Source organism: Glossina fuscipes, unplaced genomic scaffold (genome assembly GCF_014805625.2).
Source record: "Glossina fuscipes isolate IAEA_lab_2018 unplaced genomic scaffold, Yale_Gfus_2 3, whole genome shotgun sequence".
Lineage (NCBI taxonomy): Eukaryota > Metazoa > Arthropoda > Insecta > Diptera > Glossinidae > Glossina > Glossina fuscipes.
In genome coordinates, this window is record NW_023998417.1 from 9,658,041 (window position 1) to 9,681,775 (window position 23,735).

A 23,735-nucleotide genomic window follows, 5' to 3' on the forward strand; every position below is an offset into this window, starting at 1 on the left:
GTGTCTACAAAACGATATTGAATTGATTTAAGCTGAACTAGAATAAGTGTGAATAATTAACTATTTCAAGGTCCATCTTTCTATCCGTCAATCATTTTATAGGTCGCCATAGACTGAATCATGTTTCACTTAAAACCGCAAAAGTTGCAGTTTCTATAATAATACACGCATTAGCAAAAGCAGCCTTTACTGAGACCTCAGCCTTTATCATGGCACCTCGAACACTCTGGGCACTCGAATCGTTCAGAAAATCGAAAAAAAATTAGGCAATAATGCTTCAAGCGCTTCATGGCCTTAGTTGGAAGGAGAATAAGCTGAAATAGTTCTTCAAAGTTTGGGGTAGAGCCGATAGCCCTAGATGTTGGTGCTTCAAGATTTTAGCTTTAGAATTTGTTTTTTTTTTTTTGTTTTGTCTGTAAAAGTTTGTTTGTACAAAGGTCTCGGTCAGCATAGGATTCACGGCTTTGATAGATTTGTTGGAGAAAAAAAACTTCGTAAATATATTAACACTAGAACTGTCACGTGGTTCAATAGGGTCTTTCCCAATTTTTCAGTTGATAAAAAACGATAACAACACCGATGAAGTTCCAATATTTTTTGATGACTTTCATTATATTAAATACTTAAAATCAGTTTTTCCTTACTTGGTCTAGTTGATTGTTGATATGCCGATGGCATGTACCTGCTACCACCGTTATAGGCCATCTTGAATCACTACATTTTCAGAGTCACTGCAATCACAAAAATGAAGATAGAAAACTAACATTCGACACAAACATTCCTTTATCGATTACGAATATGATATTGAGAAATGATCGAAATCTGCCTCGGAATATAGAATAAACTAACGCAACACGAGAAAAACCACCGAAAAATCTCCATTTTTGTGACATTAGTGAGTGAGTCAGCAAATGGCATAAGTCGAAATGGACCATTTGTATAACACATTGGTAATTCTAGTGTTAATGTGTGCAAATAAATTTTTTGAAATAATATTTTATAAAAGAATGTCGTCTAGTGTTAGTTCTTGCTTTTTGTTTTATTCTAAGCAAATAGACTATCGTGAACTACTGTTCCGTTACACCATTTAAATCTCGAAAATTTTTCTTTACATTTCTATGTGAAAATAATCGCTATGGAAAAAACTGAAAAGGTTTCAATGTAAATTTTTATAAATGTACGCATGCATGTGCATGCCAGTTTGTTTGTTTGCATATATGAATTTGCTTAAGGAAAACCTATGAACTACATATGCGTAAATCGTAACTACTCAGTGATTATGTTTAAATAAGAAATTTTATAAGTAAGTGCAGCTCCTCTCTCTCTCTCTCTCTCTCTCTCTCTTGCTCTTCCTTCCTTGTCATATTACGTTTCATAAAATGTTAGAAACCTATATAGAGATGGTTTAGATCACTACGTACGTACGTACGTACGTATATTTGGCTGATATATATATTATTGTGACTATTTTAGCAAGAAATGAATTCATCTACTTCTATGAATGTCTAAACATGTACGAAAACATGCTAAGGCAGACAAGCGATGGCAAGACTTGCAGCAACTGAAATATTTTTTGTCTAAACTCGAATATTTTGTAAATTATATGTTTGTCTAAGTAACAAGGAAAAAAGACATGCCCGCATCTAAGATGCACGCAATAGGGAGTATGTAGTAAAGGAGGTGGATAAATTTATATACACACATATACATATACATATAAATGTAAATGAGAGCATATATGCGCGCACCCCAATAGTTTTACGTACAATTTAAATGCTTTATGCGATGCAATGAAAACAATATTAATTTCAAATATTACGAAGAAGGGAATCAGAGGAAACTTTTTGAAAATAATAATATTTAAATTTAGCTAAAAATTTAGTTTATTTTTCGTTGGAGAAAAAGTTGGAAAATTCATTTCAAAAGAATAGAAAATGCTTAGAAAGTTAGTAGCAAAGTAGTGGTGGAGGAGAAGGAGGAGGAGGAGGAGGAGGGGGGAAAGTAAGCTAAGTATGATTACAAAACTATGGATTTATGGTTTCTTAATGTTTCGCTTGTAGCAGGAATAAGTTGCTGGGATATTGTGTAGCAAGTAGAACGTGTTTTGCTTTGATTATCAGAAAATAGACGCAAAAGTGGAAGAAAAAGTAAACTATTACTCTAAGCACTCAAGTGTGAATGCAAATGATAAGCAGTGAAATAAAAGAAAAAGAAAAAAAAAAGAGAGCGAGAGAGAGAGAGAGAGAGAGAGAGAGATAGAGAAGAAAAGAGAAATTAGCTTCAAAACTAAAATTCCTCTTCAAAATAAATTCAATTAATTTTTTTTTTTTTTTCTCTTTTACTTTTTTTTACTTTTTATTTTTAATTGGATATTTACGGCTTTCATTCATATTCTACTCACCTTGGTCTGAATATTTAGCTATAAAAAATAAAATAAATAAACGAAATAAAAAAAAAAAAAATTAAAAAAAATAAAAAAGAGAAATCTGATGACTGCTAGCAACTCAAAGTGATAGACATTTAGACAACAGCAACTACAACAATAACATGAATTTCTAAATGCAACAATTTACTCGTCAGTTGAACAAATAAATGGTCATATGTTTCTTATGCCCCTAAACGGAGGCCGCAGATTCACTAATTATGTCATTCCGTTGGTAACACTCACGTGTGTGCGATAAATTCCCTATCATACGTACGTAATGTAGATTAATCTGAAATCCGCGAAACTATACAAACCTCATGCACGATCCGATAATTGATTTGTGCGTCCTCTTCAGTAGAGATTAAAGTCACAATTTTTACATACTTCTCGGTAAATCTTAGCGACTATAGCTGAGGAAGGAAATTTGAAAGAAGTGATTGCTAGAGTTACGCCAAACCATATTTAACTACAAACTGATCTAATGATCTAAACTGCTCGAGGAGTATTCGAAGCATTCGTCGCAAAACGAAAACAGTTTTTTTCACTCGTTCATGTCTCAAACGTATGTATATGAGTGTTAGTATGAGCGACAACGTATACGGCATTGTGGATGCACTCGATTTCTTCTTGTCTGCTGGCAACAAAATTAGAAAAAGGAAAAATAACAAAAAAATAAAAAAGAGAAAGAGAAAGAAAATTAAATGCCGTGTAAAAGATGCACCTTTCAGGTGCTGGTGTGTGACATACAGCTGTCAGCGAAAGTTATTTATAAAAATTTAAGTGCATTCTTGCATACTATGCCAAGAAGTACAAATTTTCGCTTTTGTTGTTGCAATTGCTGTTGGACTAGCGTTGATTTTCATCAAAATGCAAGCATGCAAAATATTCTTAAAAAAAAAAAAAAAAAATTAATTAAAATAAATAAATTACTGGTTAAGAATAACTTTGTAGGCATTTGCTCTAGCGTCTAGCTTTCGGGTATGCCTGCCTTGTCATAAACTTTAATAAAAGCAACCTCACATATGTATCAGCATGTATGTGTGCGTAGTTTTATTAAATATGATTTTTGAAAATTTCTTTTAACGCTTTTATATCTGTTTTGTGTGAACAAAGAGTGGATAAGAAACTCGTGTTTATTTTATGACAAAGCTTTCTAATTTAAAATTAACAAATGCGTTTCTAAGTTTATTCGATTGTTTTTTGATACCGTCCGCCTTCAGGAAACTTTGCCGGATACCCTGTCCCTCTTCCTTCTTCCTTATTGCAGCTTATCCCTGCCAGAGCGACGACAACACCGCTCGTTTTTCGTTTTCCTTAGCATGATGAATGACGCACTAACTAGGAACCTCATAATAATATCTGAATGGGTTTGAGTAGATAAGGTAAGCTTTAATACCACCAAACTCGAAGTTGTTCCATAGCGCAAAGGAAAAATGATGAACAACTGGTTTCTTTGGTTATGTCAATGTAGAAGGATCGGCAACCCTGGATATTCTGGTTAAGAGAATACAAAACGATGTTCATTAATGGATAGAACATGTGTTCGAAATGTCGAAAGACGCATATTTTTGAAAGCGGAGCCATACATACTTCACTGCAGCCAATAACCGCCATCACTTACACCGCCTAAATCCAGCTAAAATTTATAGTGTTGTGTGATCGGGAGCCTCCGAACTATTCTTGGAAACCTTCAACTGCATACAGTGAAAGGCTGAGGGACTAATGGGCGACGAAAGTGTATTCAAAACTCTCGATACCCTTGAGCATCGGCGTACTGTTAGCTACGCTATGGTTAGGTACATCCATTGCAAGTATTCTACAGAAATGAAAAGATTTATCCACCAATCAAATCTTTTAACAGAACTGCACAGAACTGCACATCTTTCTCAGCATTCTCGTCCGTTCGTTGTAGCCTTTACGTTTTTACCGCACGAAACACTACCATGACTCATCGTTTTTTAATCTTACTGCCCAGCGTACTTAATCTCTCCACTTTCAAGTCGAACGTCCACAAATACTACTCCCGTTCTCCTCCCCCTTCTCCTCACTCACCCTATATATCACCATCCTGTCTGCACGTACTGGAGGCATTCGTCGAGTGTCTTGTCATAAAAAATAAATGTATATTAAGCAAAGATGGAAGAGGTAGAACCACACACGCATAAGTACCCTAAAGTATTAGTAGGTCAACTTGATAGGCTTGTAAAGGTCTTTTCCTTACATTTCTTTCACTACCAAATAACAATTCGTATAACTCTGCTACGGTGAGCGGTACATTAAGAATAATTTTTATCGGAGAAAATTACTTACGATGACTTGATGTTATATATAACTATCCATTAATATAATGAAAACTCTTTCATTAGTGGTAGCATTCAGATATATGTCTATTCCTGAATGTTGCAAGCGGGAGATCAAAATTAGAACATCTTTACGCTGCGATGATTGCAATAATTTGAAAAGTAAACATTTATTGGTTTGTTTGATTTAAAGTGAGGGAGAAACAATTTCTTATAAATAAAAATATATATTTTTTTTTTAAATTATACATTCATTGATGCACCAACCACTACATGGTGGGGTATGAAAGTAATTATAACAAACATTGCACACAGCAAACATGTTTCTCGTAATGTTCATTTTAATGATGCGCGAAACTTTAACGCATTAAAAACTAAAGGAATAAATTTTCCTTTGCAAAGAGGAGAAAAGACGATGTCGTTTAATGAGCTGCTTGATGGCTGATCTGGGCGTCAATTCCGTATTTGAATTAAAATATTGCCTGACAAAGTGCCAATGCCAGTGGTAATGCATATAATATAGCATATGTCGAATGTTGCCTCAAATGCAACAGAAATTCAAGTCATTAAAATTTTAGTTGATTTTAGTATTTTCAGGGCTTCAAATTCTTTCTTTCTCAAGTGCAAAACGAAGTTCAACCCACCCGGAATGGAAACAAAAAAAAAAAAAAAAACGCATTTCATTTATATAGACTTTTGTAGGTATATTTTGTGTAGATGTGCGCGCGAGAGTCAACGCTTCGTCGAATGCAAAAGTGCTGATATTTTGCAATAATTATGTTTGCTTTTCTTTGCACAAATATCATATATTTTTACCCAAAGAGTGTTTTTATCAGTTTTCGTTACAACAATGTCAATACAAATTATGCCAATACGTGCTTATATGTATATATGTATATATATATATATCTTTGTGCATATATATATGTGTATCTTTGTGCATATTTAAGTTGCAACATGAGTAGCCGTAATAGTAGCATAAAAGCAGTGAAACATATTTCGAACATTTTCACGACTACATATTACAATATTTTGTATTAAGAACTGGCTCATAAGTCATTTTAATGGGCTCTCCATTACATATATATATATATGTATATATATGCTATATGCATAAACATACATATATATATATATATATATATAGATATATGTTGGAAACAAGCACACAAGCTCAAGCTCAACTGCAGTGTCAGTATTGAAAAGAGTGCGTGAAAATCGTGAAAAATATCGCGCCAACTATCCGCTCACTGTAACTGTAAAGTGTGAGTAAGTAAATATACTTTTACATTACGACCGTAATGATAATAATTTTAAATATTGTCATGAATTATGTGAATACACATACACGTACCATATGCCTTTACGGCAAATGAATGCATGTATATATATATATACATATATATATATATATATATATTCAAAGGTACTTAACATCATCTACGCATTCATTGTGCTATATGAGAGAGAGAGAGAGAGAGAGAGAGACATAACAGTAGAGGCTCAGAAATGAATTCTGCAGCTATGATGATATTTATGGTGAAAATTGTGTTCCAACACCTGATTTAATATTTGTGCACCCTTCGTTCCCCCCCTTCAAATACGCGCATAAATACACAAATTAAATGAAATAAATAAAGTAACATTTTTTTCTTTTTCTTTTTTTCAACAATTAACATAAGATATGGACGTAAGGTAGTAACTATTTAAGAAACCTTTTGGTCCCTTGAGATTTTGATGTGTTACAACTTCATTTACTTCTATTATACACCAGTGACCTTAAGCTTTTATCAAAGCTAAATTACAATGTTATCTGCTAGTCAAGGTGGGAAGGAAGGAACTTCAACTGTCTTGATATTGAATTCGTTCATCTTTCTTGCTTTCATTCTTCTCTTTATAATATAAAATAAATTGCCTATGATGATGATGATGATGATGATGACGACAACGGTACATATATGTTTAGTTAGCTGTCTATTCGACTTACTGACTGATACGACAATACCTTATGAAATTCTTCTTTAATTGTAATCTATCATTATATCCGCTTTTTCTTCAACACACCTACATCTACATGCACCTTGTTGTAGATGTTATAAAATGTTTTACTATGCTAAAGCTCATGAATTATGAGGAAATTTTATAGATTTTCTTCTTTTTATCATTCTTCTCTTCTTCTTTTTGTTTTTTCTCTTTTTATTACATATTTTTTTTTTAATATGTGGCAAGCGGGCCAACCATTGCAAGAAGATTATAACCAGCGCACATTATTAACAATATAATCAATGAGGTGTATAACAATTGTCTTCTTTGATTAAAATACAGGGTGCTTTGCGTGCTTGGATCAAAATAAAACGCGACAAACAAGTAAAGCGAGGAATCTTTAACTAGTCAAGTGTATCGTAAAGTAGGTGTAATACGAAATGATTTGACAAAATGACAACAACAAACACACATTCATACTGATAAAATTTTATGAGGAAATTCGACAAGAATGGTTGGCCGGGCCATGACCTATATCCTCGTCATATACAGTGAGCTGGCTAAGGCTAGAGGCAGGGTCTTGAGCATTCACAAGCAAATTGTTGTTTCATCTTAAAGGTAAAATTTAAATTTTCAGCAAAAATTGTTTAACACATTCCCAGGGAAACCGTGTAAACTCTAAGTTTCAAATTCTTTTCGTCAAAAGTGTAAATGACAGTGTAACAGACGTCGATTGATAGTGCAAAATTGTTTTTATTGTGGCGATACGATATTTCATAAGCAAACTAGTCCTAGGTCGACCGAATTTTTATATAAGTCGCAGAAAGAAACTAAACGAACGAAAATATTCGACATAAACGTAATGGTTTATTATATTGGTTTCGCGTCACATAATTGAAATTTTATAATTTTGTTGTGTCTCTTATCCATTCGTATGATTACCCTGTATATACCATATTGCAATAATATGCCGAAGGATCTCATACGTGAGTTCATGTGTGTTAATAATAGCTTTTGGCGTCTCAGTCTCTGCGGCCAACAATGTAAACAACGGAAGAGAAAAACCAAACGAGCTGATGACGCCTACAATAAACGTATACAATACTGGTAACAGTAAAGTAACGACATCAACAACAACATACATAAGCACGAAAAACTGTAGGATCGCTGAGCAAATATATTTAAACAACGGTGTATGCTTCAATGCTGTCTTTTTGTCTCTCTCTCTCTCTCTCTCTCTGTTCTTGGCATGAATGTATATTTCATTACATATATAATATATATCGCACATAAAAGCTATTGGCTTCTAATAAGAAGGAACTGCGACGCAGCCGTAGCCTCACATATAATGGCAATAAAATCATGAATTTTTTTGCCTATTCAAGCAATTCAATTTTTACCTATTCATACGTTTTTGTATACCTATCTATATATGTGTATATGTGGTCTACATGCAGAGGTATTGAGTTGATTTTCTATACTTCTGCCACCGTTGCTTCTATTGTTAAGCACTTTATGGAACAAAGAATGTGCTTTATTGGCAATTTTTTTCACGCATTGTTTGATAGTTGGATGGATATGATGATGACGATGATGACGATGATGGTGATGGTGATGACTATGACTATGACGATGACGATGAGAGAAGGCTTTCATAGTCACGATTGATATAATACATTCATTATATGAAGGTAGGACTTAAGTATGTAGGTGAAGCGGAGGTGTGAGAAGATAATAATATTTAATATGAAAATGAAAATCTAAGACGATATAAAAGAGAAAAGTGAAAAGAGGAGAAGTGAAGATAAAAAGGTAACTGTATTAAAACTGCAGTTGAAAATTTAATAAATTACGAGTAAAAACTAAATTAAAACGTCTTAGGCTGTCCTTTTGTCAAAATAAATCTGATAAATGAAAATTTTAAATTTTCTCCAAGCCATTCAGGCCTTACACTATTGACAAAGGTAACACGAAATTTTCAATGTTATTGCTTAGGATGGCTTTAACTCGTTCACTTACGTGCTTACTGGTCTCCCTATAAAAAACCTCTAAGAGATCGAATGCTTTCCCGTACAGAACTTCTAAAATATGCCTTAAAGTGTTACCAGCGAAATGAGAAAATTAATAGATCGCCATAGTTTAAAGTTCTTAAAAATGGATTTTCTCTTAAGCAACTAATTTGAATAAATCGATTTTGAGAATATTAAATGTACAATGCACTGTTACGCACCCTAAGTAGTGTGTACACCTTCTCTCTACGTTTTGTTTTTCGACATGTTATTACATGGTTAAGAGGGTTTCCTCCTGTCACTAAATGTTGCCTGTTAGTCTATGCCGTTGACAGACAGACATCAGCTGCAAAAATCTCTGCAATTATTTTGCAAACAATATAAAATTGTACAACAGGAGCAACAATAATACCATAAAAATAAACTGCGCACACACACGTTCTATATATATATATATATATATATATATGTATATATATTCCATTTAAAAACTTGTTGCAAAAGGTTTTCCGAGTGCTTTATAGTTCAGCCCCCTCTTGCTTTCTTATTTGCATGTGTCATTTCGTCTGAATGGTTTTTTTTTTCTTTCTTTCTTTCTTCTTTTCTTTTTTTTTTTTTTTTTTGAAGGGGAAGGTCCACAGGAAATGAAACGTGTTGGATCAGGTGTTCGAGTTGTTATTTTGATTTGAAATTTTTGTGTAAATTTAAATTGTTTTCTGTTTGCCACACCTTACACACGAACAAATATTACAACAAACAAATCAAGTTGCATCGTTCGATGTCTTTGTTTTTTTTTTTGGCCGGGAGAATGAGAATAACAGGTGTTGTGATAATAAAATGTTGTATGCAATGTCTGCACTTTCAAATTTATGAAGGGTAAGCAAAAAAATTTCCAATTTATGTTATTTTTTTTTTCAACGTTAAAGTTTTCATAGATTACTGTCAAGATCGTAATCATATCGACAATGAAGTTTGCCCTGAGTAAAAATGATGGAATATTAAAAGAGTAAATCATGGTAATAGGTACTCATGCCGAGTTCTTGTAGCTTTACCTGCGCTCGTTACAAAATTCACTTTCATGTCGAGTCTGTCTTCAGATTTGACGTTTTCGTGTCTTAGTTAGCATTAGCAATAGTATTCTGACGTTGTGATCCGTCACTAGGAACCTTCACTGACTCTTTGTCACTGTCGTCTTTTTATAGCTTTTTATCAATATCAATTTCGTTATTAAGTAGCGCTGTTAAGCCAGGAAAACCACAAAGGAAACACAAACTTCTTGGCGACCTGTGACGCTTCTTTGCTATTAATCAGAGTGTGGCCGTAACAGTTTACAAATAACTTGGAGTAAATTTGGTTCTCATCAGCCTAAAAACACACGCTTGGCAAGAGAGCGCACGAATTTTTATCAATAACTTATAAATTACGGCACGATATCCATATGAAGATTGTTGCGAACACTTTCCGCAATTCCTTAAGGCTGAGGCTGAATGTGTCGTTTGGCAAAAGGACACGTTGATCTATATGCTGGATAAGCAATCTTTTGACTTAGGAAGAAAAGTCTTTGTTATACCCTACACCACTTGGCCTACAAGGACATATTAAGTTTGTGCGGATGTATGCAACACAGAACACACATCTTTTATTCTACTGATCGATTCAGAATCATTTCCTGGATCGATCTAAGTTTGTCTGTCCGTCTGTCTTTGTTGCGGCCACAATTTTTGGGCACACTTGATGTGTTTTGGCCCAAAGACGAATGTTGTTCGTATCGGACCACTTTTTTGGCCACATCCCATATAACTCTTTATTATTATTTTATTATTATTATGTAGGATATTTAGTGATAAGCCACGTCCTAGAATAGTGCTTTCACTTTTTTTTTTTTTGCTTAAATTCATGGGCAAAGATCAAGTCTATTTCTTGGAGAGATCAGAACTTGCGATTTTTGCTTACCTGCTTTGTTAAATCTTGTATACATTAGTATAGAAAATAATTTATGCGATTTTTGAACGGCATGAACAAACCTAAAGACACAATTATATATTACGTTTCGCAAATATCTCTCCAAGTGCTCTGGCTGGTCTGGCTGCTCTGAGTGCTCTGAATGCGATAAAATTTGAAATAATATTCAAAAGTTTCTTTTTTGCATTAGAAGAGCATCTTTATTAATGTTTTTCTTTATAACTATATTTGAGTTATGACTCCATAAGCATATGCTGAATGCATATGTATGCGTAGATATGAGAATTATATATGTTTTCTCGCTGTCTGATTTGGTTGCGTGTGGCATATTATAGCGATACGCTTGATAATTATAATTATAATGAGTAGGGAGCTCATGATATTTGTACCTGTTATTTGCTTTTTTGCTGTTTTGCCATTGCTTCGATGCCTTTCTCTTATTCTTTCTGCTTTTTTATAAAGCGATGCAATAGTAATGTTGTCGCCTTATCTTAGCGCTGATGGCATTAAAGCATACAATTTTACCAGCCGGCTAAATAATTTTTTTAAAATTAATGCATGCATGCAATACAAATCTGCTAATGGTAAGGCATGCATGAACACTTTTGTACATATTAAACTGCATATGCACGCGATTATGAACAGCGCATAGATATATGTATATGTAAGTTAAATGTTTACTTGCACAGTATGAACGATTTTAGGGTGGCGACAAATTAATATTTGAATTATTATGTGGCAAATTGTGAATTAGCCGCATAGTAATTTATTAGAAATCTGAAAACTGCTACAGAAAAGAAAAAAAAACAAAAGTAAAAAAAGTGAGGAAATAGTACTTAATATCGTTTGAAATTTACAAAAATATCGCAGATATTCTTCAAGTATCCAGTAATTAGAAATAAAGTTGGATTAATAAGTTACCTTAATAACGGCACTCGTTTTACTTTTCACATCCCGTCGGCAGAAGTCTCCCAAGAATTATATTTGAATTGATTTCGATGGAAAACAGAGAAAAAGAAATGTAATAACTGGTGTCAGTCTCGCCCAGACCTCATCATATCATGCATGTATATAAATCTCTCCTTCGATAAGAATAATCAAACGCCCAACCACCACATTTTCAATTGGTTCCCTTCCGTATTACAACCTGATCATAAATTGTGCAACGAGTATATTATCAAGCCAACCGGGAAGCCAAAAATTATATACTTAGGAAGAGCATCAGGACAAGAAAGGAATCAATTCAAACGATTACTTGCCAATGAAGAGAGGAAACTTAATGGAGAAACCTGTCGATTGTAACGCGTTTTTAGTAAACGGATGTATCGAATTTTCCGCAGTTAATGTCCAATTTGTTTCCGTCAAAAGAAAACAACGCAGAAAAAGAAGTCAAAGAAATGAGAAAAATTTTGTTCCACTACGATAATAACGAGTATGACTTCACGAGTCTCTCTATATTGTTCTCTATTTAGTCGTCCCTACCGTTACACTTAAAAATGTGGACATCACTTCTAATGCATGCCCTAAAAACCAATTGCTTAACCAACAGTGCGGTATAGAGTGTTCATCGAGCAATAAGTTCAGGTTAGGTTGTGAAGGCAGAATTCACTAAAATATTTTCTTAAATTAAATTTCCTAAATTATCATTTATTCAAGTTTTACATACATTATATGATGATTGTATCCCTTCTTCATTTCTTTTATGTCAATGTCGTCTAATGTTTATTTCAATTTGTTTTTCTTGATATGTTGTTATTGTCGTCTTTGGCAGATTATCTCTCAGGCAAAAATTTTCATTATATTCATAATATCTCTTCAATACCTCTAATCAATGATTGTTTACCATGTAATATACATCGGGCGTGGAGACATCAACTTGCTTATTATTATTGTAATATGACGAAAGTACATATTACTCTTTCAAACCTTTTCCTTCCGCTCGCATTCTCCCGCCTTAATATAGCTACAATGTGCTTTAGAAGAGTTTCTTGGGGTAAAACAATTTTCGTGTGTGTACACACACGACAACTTTTGCTAAAAACATGTTTATCAATATCTATTTATGTATATATGTATATAATTATAATTTGCGTATATAGTTAGTGTAGAGTAATTTGGAAAAAAAATTTATTCGTTCATATATGAGCAATGATATAATTAAATGATGATAATTTATCAATTAGGCGTACAGTAATATAATTATATTGAATTATTAAAATTCATTTTCATAAACGTACGTCTGAGAGGCATCTCCTGTTTAAGCCTCAAACAGATTGTTCGCCTACAGCCGATCAGGATAAATTCGAATAGCATTTCAATACCGAAAATGAAAAACTTAAAAACGTGATTTCATGTCATTCATCTATCGATCAGAACATGTCAAGTACAGAATTGACAACAGCAACAACTTTAGGTTTTCGTTCCTAAAATTCGATATGTATGGGCCGACAGGGTTAGTATAATGAATAATCCCAAGTATAATTTCTTTTTAATAAATTGGAAAAGCAAAGGACTCTTAACTCTATTAACCAGTTGACTGTAACGACCTCTTTCGCTATATACTTGCCTATATGCGTCAAAGGTAGAGTGCGAGGTGACTGAAATTGGAAAAAAAAAAAAACATACACTCTAAAATACATTATCACGGCAAGCACACATTCATAATGATAAAATTTGATGAGAAAATCCAAGAAAGATCGCTAGACGGATCATGGCGTACGTACTCTTCATACATACCGTTAACTGGTTAACATTTTGCAAAAGCTATTCGGAGCATATTTTCATGTACGTATGTCATCGATCCGCATGAACATTTAAACAACAGGTAGGTAGATATGTGAACGCATATATATGATAGTTAAATTGAGCCAAAGTCTTACTGAAATCAAGAGTGCATGCTATGCTTCCCGATTTATGGCACCACCAATGCTTAGTAAAGGTATAATGAACTAATTTTTACACGCTTCTCATATTGCTAATGTGCCATTATATGTGCGCATATAGAGGAGCATGCAACTTCGATTCTCGACTAGACTATCGTCGCACTTAGCGAAGGTGATTTCTCGAAGATTGTTTCCATTTTATGGTTTATTTCTTATTCGTTTTCACAATTCTTGTCATTAATTGGCTCATGTCCAATAAATTTTAGTGCAATTTTATTTATTTATTTTTTTTCTTATTTTTTTTTAATATTTATTTCTCTAAACATTTCATTCGTTTGCTTCTATGTTAAGTTTTGTAGAATATCTCACACAACTACATAAATTCATTGCTGTCCAATTTAAAGTTAAACATGAACGCGTACACAATTAATTACACGTTGTCGCCAAAAATGTATATTTATTTTATTAAATGACTAAATAAATATAAATTTTCATTTCTCCACTATAGTGCAGTTGATTATCTTATGCACTCTCGCAGAAAATTTAAATAAAATTCTGCAAAATTCTTATAGTGAGGGAAAAAGCTTTTCTTTGCTTTTCTTTGCTTTGCTTTTCTTTTTTTTTGTTGTTGTTATTCTTGTTTTCTCAAGCTACTTAAGTGATTGAAGAAATCGCATATGTGTGCGAATGCACAAACGTGTATTGATGTTGTACAAGACTTTGCACTTCGGGTAAGTGCTTTTGTGTATGTACGTGTGTATGTGTGTATGAAAAAAAGGGAAAAAAAACAATAAAAATTGAAATGTAAATGGAACTTAGGTGAACCCGTACACTAGTGCTCTGACCACTAAATATTAAAAGCCGTTAGTTTTCTTCCATTCTTTCCGTAAGGCGGCATCAAAGCCATCTTCAAAGTTTATACACATTGTTCAACTATTTTTTCGACCTTCCAAAGTTCGCAGTTATATGTTGTTTGATAATTCGATATTCTTATCATCAAATTAATTGGGCTGCAATTGCCTAAATCAACTTCAAGGTAAAAATGTAATTCACTTATAAAGCCATGATACTTGGTGTACTTAAGAAATCATAATGCAGTTCCATGCTTTTGGATTTTTAATAGACTTCTATTTACTCACCATTAGAAAACGTTTTAGAGTAACTTTAGTTGCATTTATTTGCAAAGAACCTGAAGACAAGTATAGCCTTCTCATCTTTTTCCTTCTTTGCTGCTTCTTTTATCGACACTCATTGTGCACCCTGAACCGTCTTTTGTACGGATTTAGAGATGGATTTAGGATGAAGTCACCTTCTTTCATAGCGATCTGCTCAACATTATTCTTTGAATCGATTTAGGCCTGAAATCACAAGACAAAAGTCATTATATGAAAAAGTCTTGGAATTTTTGAAATTTCACGGAAAAAATCGCTAAATATTTTTATTCCGTTAATGAAAAAAGTTAGGCGAAATATTGCGAGAGCATGGGCCAATTTTTTCAATTATCTTTTATATAGTGCTTCTACTAAGAAAAGTAAAGCTTTGTAAGACAAAAGAGTCTAACTTTTACTATTTTATAATGAAAATTGCTTTGTAAGATGCATTTGCCATAAAAAGCAAGTGTACTGAATTTGGACCAGGTAGCTCTATTTTTTAGACTATATCCCATATGAAAATTCTTATTAACGGTAAGCCTTTATTTGACAGCAAACTCCAATTTTCAACATTTTATGCGGAAAAAGAATGAATATAATGAGAACTTTGAGAACATTTTGCTGAATTTGGGGCATAACAGATTGTATTTTTAGTTCCCTACCAGGCTCCCGTCAACTTTCATTCAGCTCTGACATGAAAGTAAATGAAGAATTGAATTGAACAATGTGGTACAGGTGTCTTATAGATCGGCCTTGCCCCATACTTCAATTTTTTACTTATTTTCTCTATATATAAAACTGTACGTTTTGACTTTATAGGTGAATTCGCTTGTAAAAATTTTTCACGTTATGAACCATAATCGCATGCATGCACATAAAATCTCAGCAAGTTACTTTTTTTAAACATTATTTTCCATGTTTTCATAGTTTTGAATGTATTGCTTAATAGTACAGGTTGTAAAAAAAAAACAACAACTATTTATTGTCTCTCTGTTAAAAGTTAGTTACATTTTCGATTGTAGTGATGGTTTCCCAGAACAATAATTTTATCAGCGATGTCGTAAGAAGTACCCGAGTGCCTTCAAATTCTCCTTATTGGAAGCCATCCACATGTATGTATGTATGTACACCTTTCTCTATCTACATGGATATAAGCGTGATTTGAGAACTCATACAGGAAGACATAGCACTTCCATCCATTGGCTATAAATCGAGCATGCAGTCTTACAACGATTACTGCTGTCCTGAGATTATAATTTACGGACTCTTCAAAGCTTTTTACCTGGCTAGCTGCTAAAAATCTTAAAAATGTTTTTCTTTATAGAAGCGTAACGTAGTAACGTCTACTAAATTTAGCTTATGTGACTAAACGAGCTCAAGAGAGATTTAAAGTGAAAATGAAATGCCTTATGATAGTTAATCAGAAAAAGGTACTTGATTGTAGAACTACGTCATGTACATCGTTGACGTTGGCAAACCAATAAAATGCAATACTCGTAAAAATAATGTACATACCATTAACTATGCTATCTGCACACTCACTCACATATATCGCGTACGTACTTACTACTTACACGTGTAGGTGAATGCAAACATTTTAAAAGTTTTTATTTTTCTTCTTCTTCTTCTTATTCTTCTTCTAGGTACAATAATAACCCTCAAGTCATTTATATATGATTTGTCGGCAACTTGCTGCTTCTGCTTGTTTAGTTCTTGCTACCGGCATAGGTATGCCATGCCATGCCATGCCGTGCCGTACGAGTATGTGCGACGTGTGTTAAGTGTGGGTAAGTAAAAGTAAATTTTACTCTTATGAGACTTTTTCGCATCGTTTTTCCTTCTTTGAAGTGAAAGCACGGAAATTTGTCATTTTGTACGTGTACTGACTAACTGTTTCAAAAAGAAAAGTCAATTTAGTCTTGTACTGTTTGTGTTCTTACTGTTATGTGTGGAGTAAATGGACTGAAACTGGACGTAATATTTTTTTTTTTCATTTTTGTTTTCTTGCTCTTTTAAATCGTAAGGTAAAAGATGTTTATTTTTCAATTGTTGTTATTATTGTTGGTGCTGCTGCTGCCGTTCCTGTTTAAGGAAAGTTTTAAAAGGAAATTGAGATAAAAAACCGAAAAATTTGTCATAAGTCAAATGCAGTACTATTTGTAAAAGGATTTTAAACGCATATGGGTTGAGGGTGTACAGAAAATACAAACGTACAAACGTTGTTAGCGTAAGTGTTGGTATATAGATGTAGATGTGTGCCAAGTGAAATAACGGAAGTAAGCTTTTAAAGGAAAAGGAAGTCAAGTGTTTTTGAGTAAACACACAAACGTACCGAGACTTATAAAAGCACACATACACACACATACACATGCACATCTGTAGGTTGACTTTTGTAAAATAAATGTCACGTAAATTTTGCATTATTCCATGCGGTGTTTTTTGGACACATGCTTGCGCATAGACAGGCAACAAACATATATAGAAAAGTACGAGTCACGAGGTCAACATAACAATAACAATTTTGTAATTTTCCACTAAATTAACTTTGACATGAGCTACAACATTATGAACATTAAGTTGCATAAGAAGATGAAAGTTTTTGTCTAAAAAATTTTTGAGCTCAAAAAAAGTTTTTTTTTTTTTTTTTTTTTTTTTTTTATTTTGATTTTAAACATATGTATGTGCTTTAGGTATTTTAAGCCTATGAATATTTTAAGAGTCTTAATAAAAATAAAATGAAAATTTCTTTGTAAAGTTGAAAACATAGCCATCATCATTCTCATCATCATCGTCATCATCATCGCCGTCATCGTCGTCGTCTTCAGCATTATCCTAATAATAATAATAACAATAACACACAGGGAGAGAGTATGCAAGTAAGTTAGTTATCAAGGTAATAATCCTTGTCTAACACATAATTTTTTTTTTTTTTTTTTTTTTTTTTTTTGTTTCTTTTTTGTAATCTCTGTGGCACACATACTTTTGCATCTTTTCTAAATGAAAAATTCACGAGCATATATTTACGTAATCGTCGTCATAATCAGCAGAACATCATTGGCATGATTAAAAAATATGCTGGTAAACCTTATCGCTGTGTCATCGTTTTCAAAGAGAATTACTTAAGTTACTCTGAAGTGCTGCTACTACCGCACTGTAACACTCATTCAAGGTATTCTTGCAAGACGTTATTTCACAAGTACTACATTAAGTGGTTATTGTGGTATTCATACGCTCGATCCCTCTCAATTCCTTTCGTTTTTCTTCTTTCTTTTTTTCCTTTTTTTTTACTCCCGGTAAAGTGCCACAAAGTATTTTATCTCTGTTACAATTAACTGAAGCATAGCAAAAATGTTTAACGTGAATGTATAGAAAACTTTAGTCATTTCCTTCAAGTGCCTATGTGTGTGTGTGTGTGTGCGCGCGCGTAAGCGATTAAGAGATTCTTAAGGTAAATTTCCCCAGATACTTTTCATATACTTATCTGTCTGTCTGACTCGCTTTCATTTCACTCCCTTAAAATCCATATATTCCGATGTTTGCCACTGTATATGTATTTGACGGAGTTTATGTTTGTTTTTGTAAATTTTCTCCTCTTGTTTCTTCCTCTTACTAACGTCATCTTTGGATAAGTTTTGTAATTGTTTTAACGCGGTTTCACTGGATTTCCTTTTATATCAAACAAATTTTAATGAAATGTTGTGTTTTCTATTCTCCGCTAACATTGAACGACCGAGGTTACACTGAATGATCACACAGAAAATTTTTAATGTCTTTAATTATCGCATTAAATGTTGGAAGTTCTCGTCTAATGTTTGTTTTTCTTCAATTCTCTAAAAATAAACAAAATTATCAGATGAAAAATATAAAAGAAATTTTTTTAGTTAATTTCAAATGTTTTTATTTCATCTTTTCCATAATACTTAAAAGCGAACATAAACATTAGTGTCTAGCAATGATGGCAATAAAACGCAAAGAGATTAAGTTGTCGTCGGCATAGTACATTTTTCTTACAAACGTTGATAGGTGTTGCAACTAAACTTTATTGTAAATTTAAGCCTTTACTCATTGCTCGAACATAGATAATACCACGTCATTATTATTTTAATAACCAATTTTTTTACATCATTAAATAAAGAGCACCTGTATCTTCCTATTTATTTTTACTTAATATTTCGAATCGAATTGAATGACAATCCTTTAGCCTTGTATACCTCTGTGGCAACCGATACTAGGTGGAATTGGTGCAATTATATTGCTTTGAGTTCCTCTGCCCTTCAATTTAAAGTAATTGATTATATAAAATTTGTTTCGAATGTGATTTGATTCCGTTTTTTTTCGTTTTCAAATTTTGTATAATTTTTATACCGAACGTTCGTGTATGCAGTGACTACAACCCACCTAAATAGAGTGTATTCATAATATAAATGTTGTCTCGTATCCTCCGCTTTGGGGTTGGATATACATCCATTTTACCGAATCCTTCACAAACGGCGAAAACAAGTATGACAGAGTCTATGCAGCATATACTCTACAGTCTTCATAAGTGCCAAATTGTGAATCAGCCTGGACTATCTATACATATGTATGATACAGATACTTTCGAGTGAAAGAGTCAAGACATCGGTTTCAAATTTTGTCAAAAACATTCACACATAAGTCAGTCTGTCGCTGTTCCCTATTTCTCTCTATTTCCTTCCTTCTTTCTTACCGTCATCGTGTTACCCCTATAGGGAGAACCCTCTAAGAAATTGATTATATTAAAAAAAAAAAAATTTATATGTAAATATGTAAATGTGTATGTAATGTAAATGTTGGTCAAATTGAGGAAAGGATGAGCCTACAATCCAATATAAAATGAGAACGCCTCTGCTTTCAAAACAAAGAGAACTAAGGGGTTTTGCAGCGTTTGTACCGAAATGATAAAAAATTGAGTACGCCCCCTAACCAGGAAATATTAGAGAACGTTTCAAGTAGCTTTGAACTTATTTTACTATAAATGTTATGATGGATATAAAAGATTCGGGTATAGTAACCGAATATATATATAATTCTTTTTTGGTTTTCCTAATTTTGCTATCTATCCACAGAGTGATGGGAACATCTAATATTTAACTCGGAACACAATTTAAAGATCTTCTCATAAACAATAATAAAATTTTTATGTCCATATCTATTATGTAAATAAATAATCGTAAATTATTTTTGATCTTCTAATTCTAAATCGTTTGTTTTCGGCCAGCAGTGTGTGTGTGTCTCTGTGCGTATTGTTTATCGTAATTTCGTCTTCCACTAATTTCTCATTAACCTTTATTTTCCGTTCATGACAACGTGCTCAAGAAGTGATGGGAGTACGGGGAGGATCAGGAGGACAATTACCACTTGAAACTTTATATAAAAACGTTAGCATAGTTAACTTGTTGCAAGTTCTTATGGAACTTATAAAGTCTTCGAAATTTGGCTGAATTTCCTCACAAGTCAGTCATTTTAAAAAAAAACAGGGTTCTTCGTTTTCGTTCCCCAATAAAGACGAACCCCCTAGAATATTTCTCTTAAGTATTCGTTATACGATGAGTTTCATAGTATGGACAACTTATGAGATTTTTTAAGGAGAGGCTTAGTCAATACAATATCCACCGATAGTCTTTAATCTCTTAATGCACGCGCGCTATCTATAAGAGTTCCCTCTCTAAATCCGAAGCTCCATAGTCCTTGAATAGCTCGAATTAGATGACTACAAAGCACCACTACTTCCACGAAAGAATAACTGTCTTGCTGAACAGAAAAAGCAAGAAAGCAAAAACGTGCATCATTAAGTCTAATAAGAAATGCATACAATGCCGAAAAATTGCATAAAAAACCTGAACCGGACAGAACATTCATTCATTGGTTAGCTTCAATGGTAAAGACGAACATTTTTGGAAAGATTCCTGGATAACTTGTGCTCTTGTTTTTCAACATTTAAGTCCATTCGTTGTATAAATAAAATATTTTTCTATTATTACAAATTTCTCTTAGAAATCTTTGCATAAATTGTGTAAATTATTTAAGAAATTTCAATTAATCAAAATCTTTGTTGAATACAAGACCGAAATGATGAGATGAAGTTAATAACTAGTGCAGGACAGTGAAGCAGCAGTGATAAATATTTTTAGTTTTCGTTAAAATTTTAGTAAAATTCTCGAGACAGTTTATTTTTTGTACACCTTTTCAACGCCGTATAAAGTGTCGCAAGTGCCGCAAAGAAAGCGAGAAAAAGGAAAGAGTACACCGGCACAAAAATTTGAAACAAAGAAAACCACAAAACACACAAAATTGTGTAATTTAATGAGAAAATCAAGAAAAAATTGTAAAAAAAAATGTAAAACAAACAAACAAACAAACAAACAAATATAAAAAAAAAAAAAAAAAGAATTAAAAAACTGAGATGAGTATAACATACCTTTGGCATCGGTTGCCACCGCTAGAGATATATTTGAACATGTTTACGTGTTTGTTATATATGAGAATAAATAAATTCATTATACTGTGTTCCACAGCCACACTGATTGCCAAAAAAAAAAAAAAAAAAAAAAAAAAACAAAAAAAAAAAAAATTAAAGGAAAAAACAGCAAATTGCTGAGAATTGTTCTTTATCTCGATGTGGAAATTTTCATGTAGACACACAAATACATTCTCGATATGAACATAGACTGGCTAAGCATGGATACTCTTTTGGTTTTTCTAGATAGATGCTATGATTTTTCTATTTACTAAACAAAGGTGTGAGTTAATTTTTGCCACATACAACAACAATAATAACATGATAATCACAACAACAATAACAATAACAACAACAAGAACGACAACAATATAAACACTAAAAAGTGTATCTGACTAAATGGTTGCCTCGTTCGGCATTCGGTAGCAGGCCGTAGTAGTGGAGTTAGTTGATTGTTGTCTAAATGGCTGGCTGACTGACTGCCCCGCTTGTTGTTTGGTTGGCGATACTCGGCTGCATAATTTATGCGTTATTTTTGTAGACAAGCACTGAGACAAACAGACAGCACAACACGACAGCTCATGTCATGCTAAAAATCGTGCAGTATTTCACGTGGACGTAAACAACACCGCAACGTATCGCTTATATAACGTATGGCGTCATCATCTTCTGACTCTGTGTGCAAGCAAACAAATTCGTATCTGTGCTTTGGCCAGCAAAAGCAAAGCCCACAGATTTGCTTTTCTAGAGAAGTGAAAACTTCTATAAAAAACAAAAAAAAACAAAAACAAAAAAAAATGATTTTTAATTGAAAATCCTAAACGATATCATATCTATAACAAAATGAGCTTGTATTACAAGTCCCACCATCACGTACAAGTGCTACTGCTTGCTTCATAGCCCAACTCCGAAAACACAGTCAAAGCATGCTCATTTAATTATGAATTTTGCTCTTTAATTAAAATACTAGCAATGCGTTCTTTTTTATTTGCGAAGTTTTTTATTTTTTTATTTTTTTTTTTTTATAAACTTGATTTTGAAAAATTCAAACAACTAACCAGAGAAAAAGTATTCATATATTTTTTTTTAAATTTCATCCGATGTCTTCTTAAACTTTCTACAAAAAAAAAAAAAAAAAAAAAAAAAAAAAGGCGAAAAAATACTATTGTATATGAAATTGTCGTAAATTTTCCCCATTTGGGTGGCAGTGATTACTATGACAAATTAATAAAGTGTAAATAGTTTATGATGCATGACAAAATTTAATTTATCTTTATCACTCACTAACTCATACGCATTTTCGCTTATTTCTATATTTCTATGCCCGCTCTACGTTCGATGCTATGCGATGTTGCATTTATTGGACACTTGATGCCGCTTGCATTCTTATAGGACTAATTATGCCGCAATTGCTTTTAAATAGTTCGCAGACATACAATGACCGCCAATGCATAAATGAAATCATATTAATTTTTATTTTTTTATGTAAACAAGTTGCCTTTTTGGCTCGACCCGATCCCATGAAAGTTATTCCGTTTTTAGACTCACTACGCAAGTTGGATATGTAACAGAAATATGAATCTAAGACCCTATTAAGTGTGTGCTTTCTTGGTCACCGAGCAAAGATTGTGAGTCGATTCAGTCTTTTCCTGCCTTCGATCTATTCACAACCACTTCCAGAGTACGCAGCAACATACGTTACGGTAGTAGACCAAGACCTGGCAACAAATTTTAATACCGCATCAATAAATATCTCAGCTCAGCTCATTTTCAATTCCATAGGCGCGTTCCGAATAAGTAGAAAACCTTGATTTACGATCATTATCATTATCATTATCATATATCAAATAAAAATTTGATATAAACAGTTTCACGATGAATATATGGCAATCTTGCTTATTATAATGGAGGCTCGAACACTTTCTTCTATCGAATTATGTCAAGGATTTACCAATTATTCGTCACATACCAAAGATTTAAAACCATTTCTCCCACGAAAGAAGTTCGTAATTAGTTAGAAGACTCACGTCTGCGTATCTTAAAGGAATCATCCATAGGATTATCGCAGACCTTGAATAGTATTTCAATAAAATTCCGAAACAAGAATAGCTTCTCTCATGGTACCAAAGGACGTGAGTCGAATGAAGACAGAAAAGACAACCTAAAGCCATGCTTCCAATTGTAGCAAGATAATCTTTTATATACGCCTCCCTAACCGCAGGCAATCAAGATCACAAACTTCTTGCTTTTAAAAAGCAATTATTTTGATCTTCTCAATGAGATGAAACTATAACTAGTTCTTAAGTAGTAAGTGATTTCCTTTCTAACTTTACATAAGTTCACTATACGAGAAAATACTGAGAATTAATCTCAAAGGCAATGCAAAAGCATGCATGTTACTTTCGTGTAATTTTACGCCGACGAGGTCACACTTTTCCCAGGCAACGATCACGTGCATTTTACATCCTACATCTACTTAAGCCAAGTAAGAGTAGATGCTACTATTTCTCCAAAATGACGAAAGCCATATCATTGATAAATACAA

At 33.1% G+C, this 23,735-nt stretch overlaps 1 protein-coding gene across 1 annotated transcript in view; it reads left to right on the top strand.

Annotated features, from left to right (window-relative positions):
* LOC119634529 overlaps nucleotides 1-23,735 on the top strand; it is a 113,692-nt gene that overhangs the window by 61,001 nt on the left and 28,956 nt on the right. The window contains exon 3 of the mRNA XM_038028754.1: nucleotides 16,356-16,499. Within this exon, the coding sequence (XP_037884682.1) occupies nucleotides 16,356-16,499 (144 nt within the window). The remainder of the gene's footprint in view (nucleotides 1-16,355; nucleotides 16,500-23,735) is intronic.